This window comes from Bison bison, unplaced genomic scaffold, assembly GCF_000754665.1.
Source record: "Bison bison bison isolate TAMUID 2011002044 unplaced genomic scaffold, Bison_UMD1.0 scf7180017864472, whole genome shotgun sequence".
NCBI classification, from domain to species: domain Eukaryota; kingdom Metazoa; phylum Chordata; class Mammalia; order Artiodactyla; family Bovidae; genus Bison; species Bison bison.
Window position 1 is genome coordinate 15,049,236 of NW_011495033.1, and position 14,300 is coordinate 15,063,535.

At 40.9% G+C, this 14,300-nt stretch overlaps 1 protein-coding gene across 1 annotated transcript; it reads right to left on the reverse strand.

Moving 5' to 3' along the window:
• Positions 1-10,208: 10,208 nt before the first annotated feature.
• LOC105004113 (olfactory receptor 4D2-like) lies at positions 10,209-11,144 on the reverse strand. The gene has a single exon (XM_010861652.1). The coding sequence runs from the start codon at positions 11,142-11,144 to the stop codon at positions 10,209-10,211; it is 936 nt and encodes a 311-aa protein (XP_010859954.1).
• Between the last annotated feature and the right edge of the window lie 3,156 nt (positions 11,145-14,300).

Genomic DNA, 14,300 nt, shown 5'->3' on the forward strand with positions numbered 1-14,300 from the left:
ACCCACTCCAGTATTCTTGCCTGGAGAATCCCATGGACAGAGGAGCCTGGCAGGCTACAATCCAAAGGGTCGCAAAGAGCTGGACATGACTGAAGCAACTTAGCATGCATGCATGGTGATAGTTCGGATTGAGGGGAAGAGGAAGATGTCATGAATGATCCTTAGATTGCTGGGTTGGGCAATTGAGTGGTGATGGTAATGCTTAGTTCCCTGAAAGAGTAACCCTGAGAGCAGAGGAGGGTTCAGAGGAAGGCGATGAGTTCAGTTCAGGACAATCAGTTCACTGAATGTGGCCTTTACAGCACAATGGAAGAGTAGAAGGTTGACAAGCCAAATGGGATTCTTAGCAACTGCATTGCTGTAACAAGGCATGCAAAATTCAGGAACATGTCACATTCAATCATAAATAATCTGTTCCTTTGGGAATCAAGAAAGATTAGCAGTTCAACAATTCACTAATCTAAAAGTTTGGATTTGCTGCACAATTATCCATTTCTCTCTGAAGTCACACACCTTAAGTATCAATAGAAGCCTCTTTTGCCTCTTGGAGATACTCTTTACACATGTGACTGGCCAGTCTCAAGAACTGAAGAGAATTTCAGGACCTGCCACCACTTGCACACACTCTTGCCCCTCTGGTTGAAGGTCTGAAGAATGGCAATTTTAGAAGATGATATTGAATCCAGCACAGAAAAGAAAGAAAAATGTTGAAGGTAGAGAAATAGAAATAGATGAAGAATTAAAGGGAGGAATAAAATTACAAGGAAGGAAAATGGGGGAACAGAATGAGTGAAGGAAGGGGAATGGAAAAGTGGTTGGGTGGGGGAGTGAGTGGAACCAAAGGTAAAGAAGGACTCGGAGGGTGAGAGACAGAGGTGATAGGTGAGGATTAAATGCCCTTCCTACTCCCCCTGCCTCATCCCATCCCCCACACTGACCTCCAGACCTCTCTTATCTATCAGAGACCATTCCCTTCTTGTTTTTCACTTCAATTTGCTTTTACACCAAGCAGGAAAGTTATGACCAACCTAGACAGCATATTAAAAAGCAGAGACATTACTTTGCCAGCAAAGGTCCATCTGGTCAAGGCTATGGCTTTTCCAGTGGTCATGTATGGATGTGAGAGTTGGACTATAAAGAAAGCTGAGCACCAAAGAATTGATGCTTTTGAACTGTGGTGTTGGAGAAGACTCTTGAGAGTCCCTTGGACTGCAGGAGATCCAACCAGTCCATACTAAAGGAGATCAGTCCTGAGTGTTCACTGGAAAGACTGGTGTTGAAGCTGAAACTCCAATACTTTGGCCACCTGATGTGAAGAGCTGACTGATTTGAAAAGACCCTGATACTGGGAAAGATTGAAGGCGAGAGAAGAAGGGGATGACAGAGGATGAGATGGTTGGATAGCATCACCAACTAAATGGACATGAGTTTGGGTAAACTCTGCAAGTTGGTGATGGACAGGGAGGCCTGGCGTGCTTCAGTCCCTGGGGTTGCAAAGAGTCGGACAGGACTGAGCGACTGAACTGAACTGAACCTTCTATATAAGTGTCCATGAGACCTTTCTAAATGCTGATTTATTCATGTTCTCCTCTCACTTCTACTCTTAGTGATGCTCACCAGAGCCCCTTAGGGTCCACATCCAACACTTTGTGGATCTAGTCAGAGTAGAAACACATACACACGTGCATGCAACTCAGCATGTCACGCTGGGCTGTAAAACATAACCTCCATCTGCCTTTCTAATCAGTATCTGCACCTCTAATGAACCACTAGCTCTTCAATGGATTATAGTCTTAGACATGCCATATTTGTTTCCTGAAACTCTGTTCCTACCTTCTCAACACTAGAAAAGGTCCACCGCTTAAATGTCACCCTCTCTGTCACTCCCGTCGCTACTTCTCCCATGCAAACAAATTCCCTTTTTTTCAAGGTTCTTTAACATCAAAACAAACCTCTGTTCCAAGTTTATCATTATTCATTTTTTTTCAACATCTCCCCTCAACCAGCTACATCATAATTTCAATATCTTGCTAACCCCAGAACTTGGAACAGCAACTCTGATATAGCACATGCTCAGTAAATATTGTCAAGTTAATGTATTAAGTAGGTAATGGAAGATTTTTAAAGTAATTTTACTTATCCTGTGTTCCCTATCTCACAAGGCCAGTGGTTGGGTGATTGTTGGTTGTTGAAACTACTGGGCTTTACATGCAACCTGAAGCAGCTGTTTTAACAGCACATTCCCCACCCCCGTTCCAAATTACTTCGTGAGGCTCTCCTCCAACATTAGACTTAGTACCATCATGCCTATGTCACTTTTTTATACTCACCACCCTTCAGCAGATGTTTCCAAGAACTTAATCACCTTTGGCAGGTTTGAAAAACCTCAGGCTCTCACCTTCCTTCAACCCTGAATGGGAGAAGAGAATTCAGGTCTTGCATTGTTCTAGGAGGTCCTCTCTGTGAGCTTCAGATTTCCTGATCTCTGCCCATACCTCACATACATGATTCATGGCCATGACCCTGGGGAAGAGGGTATATCCTCAGGGAGAAATTATTGGACTGAGCTCAGGAAGCGGAGCTAAAATGATTCCCACTGGGGGCAAGGAACAATGGGAGTTGTTAAAAAGTATCTAAGTCTCTCAAAAACACTCAGTGTATGAGAGGTCTACCTTGAGGGCAAAAAACTAACAAAACATAACAAAATTCAAAACACACACATACACACACAAACCAAAATGAAAGAAAAGACAACAAAAAACACTGAAAATTGTAGATTTATGACATGTAAGATTAGGAGACCAAGATTTGAAAAACCAGGTTCTCTCAAGGTTTGTGGGATTTTTTGAACCTATTGTGTTATAATCACTCGAGGGGATGTTAAACCTGAGAAATGCCCATGCAGAAAATTTTGATGTAGTAGATCTTGGATGGAGCTGGAGAATTCAAATTTCTAACAAGCTTTCAGGTGAGGCTGACACTGCTTTTCTGGGGCCACATTTTGAGAACCACTAACTTTGAGTTTCACTGCTCTTGTCAGCTACAATGGACAGTTCTTCTCACAGTATCACAGTAAGACAAATGATTTGATAGCTTACTTAAAAAAATTAATTGATCTTTACATGGACAACATCATAGGTTGGAAAATGTATACAACAGTGGAAAAAATCCTATGAATCTTATTTTTTCAATCAGATCTCAGAGTTGATTCTCCATTCATATCCATTTCTATTGCACCATCTGTAAAACTCTAGTAGTCTTTATATGGGCTTCCCAGCTGGCACTAGTGGTTAAGAATCTGCCTGACAGTGCAGGAGATGTAAGAGACTCGGGTTCAATCCCTGGGTTGGAAAGGTCCCCTGGAGTAGGAAATGGCACCTATTCCAGTATTTTTGCCTGGAGAATTCCATGAAGAGAGAAGCCTGGCAGGCTACAATCCATGGGGCTGAAAATTCAGATACAACTGAGTTATTGAGGACTCAACACAACAACACATACATTTTTAGGTTAACATTAGTTAACATGATAGAAAGTTATCCTTTTTAAAAAATATCTTCTTGGACTCTAAAATCACAGTGGATGGTGACTGCAGTCATGAAATTCAAAGACACTTGCTCCTTGGAAGAAAAACTATGACAAGCCTAGACAGGTTATTAAAGAGCAGAGACGACTTTACTGACAAAGGTCCATATAGTTAAAGCTATGGTTTTTCCAGTAGTCATGTATGTCTGTGAGAGTTGGATCACAAAGAAGGCTGAGCACTGGAGAACTGACGATTTTGAACTGTAGTTTTGGAGAAGTGAAAGAGGAGAGTGAAAAAGTTGGCTTAAAGCTCAACATTCAGAAAACTAAGATCATGGCAACTGGTCCCATCACTTTTTGGCATATAGATGGGGAAACAGTGGAAACAGTGTCTGACTTTATTTTGGGGGGCTCCAAAATCACTGCAGATGGTGATTGCAGCCATGAAATTAAAAGACACTTACTCCTTGGAAGGAAAGTTATGACCAACCTAGACAGCATATTAAAAAGCAGAGACATTACTTTGTCAACAAAGGTCCGTCTAGTCAAGGCTATGGTTTTTCCTGTGGTCATGTATGGATGTGAGAGTTGAACTGTAAAGAAAACTGAGCGCTGAATAATTGATGCTTTTGAACTGTGGTGTTGGAGAAGACTCTTGAGAGTCCCTTGGACTGCAAGGAGATCCAACCAGTCCATCCTAAAGATCAGTCTTGAGTGTTCATTGGAAGGACTGATGTTGAAGCTGAAACTCCAATACTTTGGCCACCTGATGTGAAGAGCTGACTCATTTGAAAAGACCCTGATGCTGGAAAAGATTGAGGACAGGAGGAGAAGTGGGCGACAGAGGATGAGATGGTTGATGGCATCCTTGGCTCAGTGGACATGAGTTTGAGCAAACTCCAGGAGATAGTGGAGGACAGGGAAGCCTGGCATACTGCAGTCCATGGGGTCTCAAAGAGTCAGAGACAACTGAGTGACTGAACAGCAAGAAGAATAGGAGAGCAGTGAGAGGTAGGTCTGGGTACACTTCATGCTTAGGATATAAAAATAAGACATATATTCTCCTCTCAAGGAACTCACAGACTGATGGGAAAGCTGAACCCAGAAACACATATTAATAAATGCTTTTCTAGCTCTACTAGGGCAATGCTTAAAAGTTAAAAGACTGAGAAGCCATCCATGACTGGAAGAGAAGGAATACTTTGGAGAGGAGATGACATTTAAGCAGAAGTAAAGTACAAGTGTGTTAGGCATACAGAGGAGGGAAAGTGTGTATCTGGCAGAAGAACAAAGGTCCAGAGATGAAATGGTACAGCATACGCTCAATGAACCCTGAAAGCCTCAACGAAGCTTGAGCACAGAAGTGGTGGGACATTTAGGTGAAGAGCAGACAAGGATCACTCTAAATAGTGTTAAGAGACTAGTCTCACAGATTTAGGTTTTTACCTTCAGAGATGTGGGAAGCCAGTGGAGGACATCACACAGAAGAATGACCTACAGACAAGGGCCTCCGTGACAGCAGGGAGGAGGAGAGAGGGGAGAGCTGAGTGGGTGGACTTAGCGGTATATAGCTCCTCTGTTTATTCAATTCTGTTCAGGAAAGACTGAATGAAGGCAGTTAGGGGCTTATAACTGTTCTGTGTTCATGACTCAGTCCATCCCAGCTTCAAAATTATTAAAGATGTGAGTAGGGTGGAGATCTGAAGGAGGAAGGGAAAAGGAAATGGGAGCTAAGAAAGAATAAGGATAAAAAGGTAATTAAGAAAAATCAGGAGTGAAAGCCAGTGAGCCACCAGAGACACACAGTTCTCTGATATCAGGACACAGGTTCAGTGAGTCTGTGGTGCCCTTGATCTCTCCCTCATGAGGCAAGATGCCTCCGTGCTCATTATGGTGTGTGTCCTCACACATCTCATTCAAAAGCTGGAGGGGAGGAAAGGGGTAGGGGGCAGTTTCTTTATCTTCCTTCATCTCCTATCTCTACTCATGGAGAAGAAACCTTCTCCAGAAGCTACTTGGCTAACACATTTTTTGTTATAATTTTCAATCCTGGATCAGATACACACATCAGGAAGCCTGGCTTCTAAATATTCTAGGAAACTGCACACTTATGTTTGAGGACAAGCAAGAGGGAGGTGGTTGGGAATGGCTTTGGGTAGACCCCCAAGAACAAAGTCATCTTCTTATAAAGCACCTGGAATAGGGAATGAATATGATGGACCAGAGGTAAAATGTGAGGAATGTAAATGAAAGAACGAGTAAGAATTTATTCTCTAAAGAAGTACTGACCCATCACTCTCCCTACCCTACCACAAAATTTGAGCATCTAAGACAAATACAGGAAAGCAAGGTTTTTCTTTGCAGAAACAGTAACTCCAGAAAAATAGACCTCCATGTTTTGATATTCGGGTGTCCCCCAGTAAATAGTGAATATCCACCTGAACTTCTAAGATAAAGTCTAAAAGCTTTTATATGAAAGTGAAAGTGTTAGTCACTCAGTTGTGTCAGACTCCTTGCAACCCCATGGACTGTAGCCCACCTGGCTTCTCTGTCCAGATAATTCTTTAGGCAAGAATACTGAAGCTAGGTTGCATTTCATTCTCCAGGGGAATCTTCCCAACCCAGGGATCAAACCTGGGTCCCCTCATGGCAGGCAAATTCTTTGCAGTGTGAGCCACCAGGGAAATGCTTTCATATAGAGATGTACAAATTTGTATTTACTGCCTTGTTATTTTTGTTTGTTTGTTTGTTTTAATTTTATTTTTAAACTTTACAATATTGTATTAGTTTTGCCAAATATCGAAATGAATCTGCCACAGGTATACCTGTGTTCCCCATCCTGAACCCTCCTCCCTGCTCCCTCCCCATACCCTCCCTCTGGATTGTCCCAGTGCACCAGCCCCAAGCATCCAGTATCGTGCATCGAACCTGGACTGGCGACTCGTTTCATACATGATATTATACATGTTTCAATGCCATTCTCCCAAATGTCCCCCCACCTCCCTCTCCCACAGAGTCCATAAGACTGATCTATACATCAGTGTCTCTTTTGCTGTCTCGTATACAGGGTTATTGTTACCATCTTTCTAAATTCCATATATATGTATTAGTATACTGTATTGGTGTTTTTCTTTCTGGCTTACTTCAGTCTGTATAATAGGTTCCGTTTCATCCATCTCATTAGAACTGATTCAAATGTATTCTTTTTAATGGCTGAGTAATACTCCATTGTGTATATGTACCACAGCTTTCTTATCCATTCATCTGCTGATGGGCATCTAGGTTGCTTCCATGTCCTGGCTATTATAAACAGTGCTGCAATGAACACTGGGGTACACGTGTCTCTTTCCCTTCTGGTTTCCTCAGTGTGTATGCCCAGCAGTGGGATTCCTGGGTCATATGGCAGTTCTATTTCCATTTTTTTAAGGAATCTCCACACTGTTCTCCATAGTGGCTGTACTAGTTTGCATTCCCACCAACAGTGTAAGAGGGTTCCCTTTTCTCCACACCCTCTCCAGCATTTATTGCTAGTAGACTTTTGGATCGCAGCCATTCTGACTGGCGTGAAATGGTACCTCATAGTGGTTTTGATTTGCATTTCTCTGATAATGAGTGGTGTTGAGCATCTTTTCATGTGTTTGTTAGCCATCTGTATGTCTTCTTTGGAGAAATGTCTATTTAGTTCTTTGGCCCATTTTTTTTGATTGGGTCATTTATTTTTCTGTGTAGATAGCCTCGGATCAAGAAGAGATTAAGGAAGGCCACTGAGACAAAAAGGAAAAACCAAATAAGTAGGAAAATGAATGAGAAGTAAGCAGAAATGACATAGGAAACATAAGAAAAGTTTATATAAGTAGTCCATGGGGTCACAGGAGTTGGACATGACTTTGTGATTGAATGGCAACAACAGTTCAACAAGAATAAGCCAAAAACCCAATTTTCCAAATAGGCGATGGGATTGAATATACATTTCTTTAAAGAAAGTATTTAAATGCCCTACAATAAACAATGCTCAACATGAAATGATGTTCAATATCATCAGTAATTAAGGAAATGAAAATAAAAACCATGAGATACTACTTCATACCTGATAGGATAGTAGTAGTAATAGCAGTAATAAATTACAAGTGTGAGAATGTGAAGAAATTAGAACCCTTATAAGTTCCAATGGGAATGCTGCTGTATAAAACACATTCACAGTTCTTCGAAAAGTTACACGCAGAATTAACCACATGATCCAGCAATTCTACTCATTGGTATATACTCAAAGGTTCTGAAAATAGGTATTCAAACAAATATTTGTAAACAAATATTAGCAGTAGCCCTAACAATAGACAAAATATGGAAATAATCAAAATGTCATTCAACAGATGAGTGGATAAGCAAAATGAACTATATCCAGACAGTGGAATAGTATTCAGCCATAAAGAAGAATGGAGTACTATTAATCAAAACCAAGGAGAAACTCTCCCAGGTCTAATGAGTCTAAAAAGACATGACCGCTAAATGCAACACATGGCTTCTCCCCAGATTCTCTGTTTACCAGACTTTATTGAGAAATCTGGCAAAACTTGAGTAGAAACTAAATATTATATTCTATCAATGTTTGTTTTATATTAGTTTTAATGGCTGTATGGCAGTACTGGAGGAAAATGTCTTTGTAGGAAATGCATGCAAATATTAAGGAGTGGTGGGCATTGGGTTGGTAACTTACCCTCAAACTTTCAGGAAAAAAATCTCCTATACTTACAAATTTTCTGTAAGTTTGAAGTTTCTCAAAGAGTGTAAAATGTTTTTAAAGTTAAACTTTTTAAAAAGTTAAGATAGAACTTGGTAGCAGAATATCATGTTATCCTCTGGATAAGAAACAATTTTTAAAAATTAGATATTAATATGAGCTAACTGGGCTTCCCCAATGGCTCAGCAAGTAAAGAATCTACCTGCAATGTAGGAGACATTGGAGATGCAGGTTCAGTACCTGGACTGGAAAGATCCCCTGGAGAAGGAAATGGCAACCCACTTCAGTATTCTTGCCTGAAAAATTCCATGGACAGAGGAGCCTGGCAGGTTACAATCCAAGGGGTTTCAGAGTCAGGCAAGATTGAGAGACTAAACACACATTAGCTAATACTAAAATAAAAGATTGATATACCTGATTACATGAAAATTAACACCAAAAATAAAGAAGACAAACCATAAACTGGGAGAAGGCATTGTAATAAGTATAGCTGGCAATAAATCAGCAACCAAATTACACAGGAACTCCTATACTACATAGAAACAGTCAGTAGAAAATCAAACAAAAAACATTCATGGGAAATTGCATACAATAAAAAGTGTGGAAAGAAATGTTAGAGAAATACCAATTTCTCTACAGTGAAATATTTTTACCCACTTTAATCAGCACTTCCACTTCCAGATATATGACCCAAGCCCCTCAACAAAACAATAAGTAGAAGAATATTCAAAAGAGCACTGTTTGCAACAGCAAAAACTGGAAACAATCCCTCTTAGCTTATCCTCACAAAGGAATATTAACAAAGGAATAATCAACAGCAGAGCAAATGAATAAACTACAGCCAAACAGAATAACATGTATCATTTAGAAACATAATGTGGAGTGGAAAAAAGCAAATCCAGGAATATTATATACAATGTAATATTTGTATGAAGCTCAAAATAGCAAAATAAAACAATATGCTGATTATGTAAAAATGTGATGAGATTACTTTTATAAGTAATGGAATGATAAACACAAAATTCAAATAAGTGGTTTCATCTGGGGAAAAGTCATGTGATGGAGAGGACCTATAAGCAGGTATAAGCTATTGGTACCCTGTGGTTCTTGAATTGAATATCATGTACATGAATATTCATATTATATTACATAGTGTTTTGAAATTGTATGTTTTACATGTAATCTTTTGCTTGTAATAATCATTATACTATGTACAGTGAAAATGTACATGTTTTACATTTAATCTTTTGCTTATAATAATTATACTATGTACAGTGAAAATGTACAGTATAAAATGTACAGTGAAAAAGTGTGAATACTCATGATAATTTAAACTTGAAAATAACATGTAATTCCATAGTTCACTCAATGTTATCTCACAGTTTTTATATGTGATTCTTATAATAAAACTGGGAGGCTTGGGATCAGATATTAAGATCAGTGAGTTTGTTAATAAGAAGTTATGAGTTCAAGAGAAGGCAGGTGTCTCATGCAAGGTCATCCATTTGGTAAGTGATGGGTTAGGGTCTCCAAATTAAAGCTTAAGACTCAGAATCCTAGGAAGTCTCCAATAATCCAGCCTCACACCAAAACAAGGTACTGAGAAAGAGGTCAAAATACAGAAAACAAAACTGCTCTTCTGGGGAAATTCTATCATTCTAACAGGAAACTAACTGTCTACCAAGAAGGCAGAAAGGAGGGTGTAGCTTGCCAGAATGTTTCCACAACAACAAATGTTGCTGTCATTGGAGTGTTCAAATCATCTAACACAAACAAAAGTAAGAATTTACCTTTTTCCTCAAAATCTGGGTAAGCTGCTTATTTTCAATAGGCATTCACTTCTATGATGACCCTTATAACACATACACAAGTTATTGAAGAGCCAGATACAGCAGCTCTCTCTCCAAATTATCAGTGGAAAACAAAGCCAAAGAGAAGTGACCCACTATCACTCTCTTTTACAAAGCAGCCAGTGCCTCCCTAATCTCTTCACTGCTGCCTGCATCTCCTGGTTCCTCAGGGTATAGATCATGGGGTTGAGCATGGGAGTCATGACCGTGTGGCTGACGGATACAGCCTTGTCCATGGAGAAGGAGGTGAAGGGCCGGGCATAGAGGTAAATGCTTGGAATGAAGACCATAGACATGACGATGATGTGGGTGGTGCAGGTGGAAGCTGCTTTCCTCCTTGCCTGCCCTGAGTGGGACCTCAGCATCACCAGGATGGCTGAGTAGGAGACCAGGAGGAGAAGGAACCAGATGACATCCAGCATCCCACTGTTGGAGATCACGAGGAACTCGAGGACAGAAGTGTCAGTGCAGGCAAGTCTCAGAACTTGTGGAACATCACAGTAGAAGTTATCTAGGACATTAGGGCCACAAAAAGGCAGTGGGAGCATCAGAGCCAGTTGGGAAATGGAATGAATGAAGCCTCCCACCCAGCTTGCCACCACCAGCCCCACACAGAGCTGAGTGTTCATGATGGTGACATAGTGGAGGGGCCGAGAGATGGCAACAAGGCGGTCATAGGCCATCACTGAGAGGAAGAAGACCATGGCACCTCCCAGAAAGTGGAAGAAAAAGATCTGGGTCATGCAGCCCTGGTAGGAGATGGTCTTCTTCTCAGCAAGGAAGTCCACCAGCATCTTTGGGGCAGTGACTGAGGAGAAACAGAGGTCTATGACGGCCAGGTTTCGCAGCAGGAAATACATGGGTGTGTGGAGCCTGGAATCAGAGCTCACCATGACCATGATGAGGAGGTTTCCCATGACAGTGGTTGTGTAGACAAGCAGGAACACCAGAAACAAGAAGAGGTGGAGCTCGTGAGTCTGTGAGAGCCCCAGGAAGACAAATTCTGATACACATGTGAGGTTCCCTGGTTGCATGGTGTCTTCTCCATACACATGAAGAAAACACACCACAGACGGAGATGTATTAGTGCTCAGGGGCTCAAATTGAGTTCCAGTTCTAGATGATGGTCATTTTGTGCAGATCATAATTCCAGATACTGATTAAATGGCCTTGCCTTTGGAGCATGTACAAGTTGGTGCTGAAATATATACTCATGCTATATCAAAAAGCCATCCAGAGACACATACAGGCTGCTTTTTAAACATTCTGTGTAGTACAGTGATGAGAAGATGCTTGGAGTCCAACAGACTTATAGTCAAATTCCAGAGCTTCTTATTCTTGAGATTTGACCCAGAGTAAGTTATTCAAGCTCTCTGTCTCAGTTTCCAGAACAAAAATGTTGTCTCTATGGACTGTCTAGGGGATTAAATAAGATAACACATAGGTTCCTTAAATAGTACCTGGGGTATTACATGGTAATCACTCTCCTCTGTGTAGTGTCCTACTGTAAGGATCTCTTGCCTTCTTCCAAGTCTCTAATACATTTTGTACCAATCATTTCTTGTGTAACAGCTAACATATCAAAATGTTAATGAACTTTTTGTTTCTAGGTTTTTCCTCCCAAATTCAACCATAACGTGCTACTGACATTATGTCTTGATCCACAATTGTGCCCTGCAGTGCTCATGCTTTGTGATAGTCAATACCCAAAAAGCATGTGGTGTTGACTCTTGGTGGGTGAACAGCTATAGGGAATGTCCCCTCTCCCTGGTATAGGTGGCCCCTTACTGGATGAAGCCAGGACATATATGGTGTGTGTGCTGAGACATGAGAAAGTGGAGAGAGATTCTCTAATTAAAAACAGGTGGTGGATACTGTATGAAGGGGATTGGAAGAGCTGTAATAAAAATCCCAAGAATTTATAAAATGTTACTGAATACAAGAACAGAAGACACAGGAAGATACCGAAATAAGAGAAATAGAATGGACAAAGGAACAAAAAGGAGAAGATTAAGATTAGGGGGGTGGAAGGAAAGGGAATGAAAAGGTGGAGGGGCGGGAGATGGAAGGGAAGAAAGGTGAAGAAGGTTAGGGAGATGAGAGATAGAGGTGACAAGTGAGGGTTAAGTGGCTTCCGCACTCCCCTGTCTTGCCTCACTCTCCTCCTCATTTGCCTCCTGCAATCCATTGTCCATCAGAGATCATTTTAAGTCTTATCCTTGGGCTTCCATCTGCCTCCACTCTTGTCCGTATACTATATCACTGTCAGAGAGCTCTTTCTAAACTCATATTTGATCACCTCTCCCCATCATTATAATCTTTTAATGAGTATTGAGGGCCCACAGCTTAAAACTCAAACTTTTAGAAGTGACCTAACATGATTTATGGGTTAATTCAGGGTTGAAACCCATGCTTACATACAAGTGTCTCCCTCTCAGTGTGTCACACCAAGTTCTAAAATGTAGGCTCCATCTACCCTTCTCATCGGTATCCCTGTTACCCAGGAACTGGTTGCTGTTCAGGGAATTCATAGTCTATCACATATGTCATATATTCGATTGCTTCTGTAGCTTTGGAAACGAATTCTGTTTCCTGAAATACATTCTACAACTTTCTCAACCTAGAAATCCTCAGATATCATCTTCTCTCTGACTCCTTCCCCATTTCTCCCATGCAGAATTAACCCCTCCCTTCTCAGGGTTCCAATAACATTTTATAAGTACCTCTAGTATGGCATTTATCATTTCTTTTCTGTTGTCCCTTTGAATTAGATTTTAAATTTAATTATTCAGTAGCCCAAAAATATATAATAGCAACTCTGATTTAGCAGTTGCTCAAAAAACAGTTGGCTATCCTAATGTATTAGGAGAGTTACATGATCTTGTTCAGTGTGACCGTGTGGAGAATTCTGTGGTGTATTTCTTTATCCTTTGCTCTCAACATCCTCCCTCTAAATCACAGGACCACATTCTCACTTGGCTGTTAAAAGCCTGATTTTGCACATGCAACTTGAGGAATCTGTTTTCAGAACCTCATTTCCTCTGCGTTACTTTCTGAGGCTCCCTTCACACTTTAGATTTCCTGCCATCAGTCCGTGTCCCTGTTTATTTTCTGCACTCTCCAGCAAGTGACTCTGGATCCTTCTTACTGTATCCACAGGTGAGGAAACCCTGGTCTCACCTTCCTTCAGCCAGACTGGGAGAGAGTCTCCAGGTCTTCCATCTTCTTGCAGACCGTTTTTCTCCAGCATCCCAGTTAACTGCCCATACATCGAGTATGCAACAATGAGTGTGACTCTAGGGGAAGAGGAGATATCCTTGGAAGAAACTACTGGACTCGGCTCAGGAGATAGGGCTGAGCTGATTAATACTTGGGGGAAGGGAGCAATGGGAGTTGTTAAAAAGTTTCTGTTTCAAAACCACATATTCATTAAAAGTTATTCCTTGGGGGCCAAAAGGACCAAGAACAACACAATTTTATAAATTTGTAGAATACAGGATTCCTTGGTCAAGATCCAAAAGTACCGGAATCTCTTCAAAAGAAACAGACTGCTGGGAGTTTTAGAAGAACCCATTTCTTAGACCAGTGATTCTTACCTTTGAGACAATGATTTGCAGAACTTGTTAAAAGATAAATCACTGTGCCCAACCTCTAGACTTTTTCATTCTGTTGGCCCACGGTAAGGCCCAGAATTTGCATTTGTAACAAGTTCTCAGGTGATTCTGATCCCCTGTTACAGGGACCACACTTTGAGAACCACAGACTTGCTGCTCAACAAACTTTTCTCTCTCTTTTCTGGAATCTTATGCATAACTGCCCAATATGCTACTGGAGATCACTGGAGAAATGACTCCAGAAAGAATGAACAGACGGAGCCAAAGCAAAAACAACACCCAGTTGTGAATGTGACTGGTGATAGAAGCAAGGTCCGATGCTGTAAAGAGCAATATTGCACAGGAACCTGGAATGTTAGGTTCATGAATCAAGACAAATTGGAAGTGGTCAAACAGGAGATGGTAAGAGTGAATGTTGACATTCTAGGAATCAGAGAACTAAGATGGACTGGAATGGGTGAATTTAACTCAGATGACCATTATATCTACTACTGTGGGCAGGAATCCCTCAGAAGAAATGGAGTAGCCATCATGGTCAACAAGAGAGTCTGAAATGCAGTACTTGGATACAATCTC

What these genes read in the sequence shown, in the direction of transcription:
- LOC105004113 (XM_010861652.1), bottom strand. Translation starts at nt 11,144, where the DNA reads ATGCAACCAGGGAACCTCACATGTGTATCAGAATTTGTCTTCCTGGGG.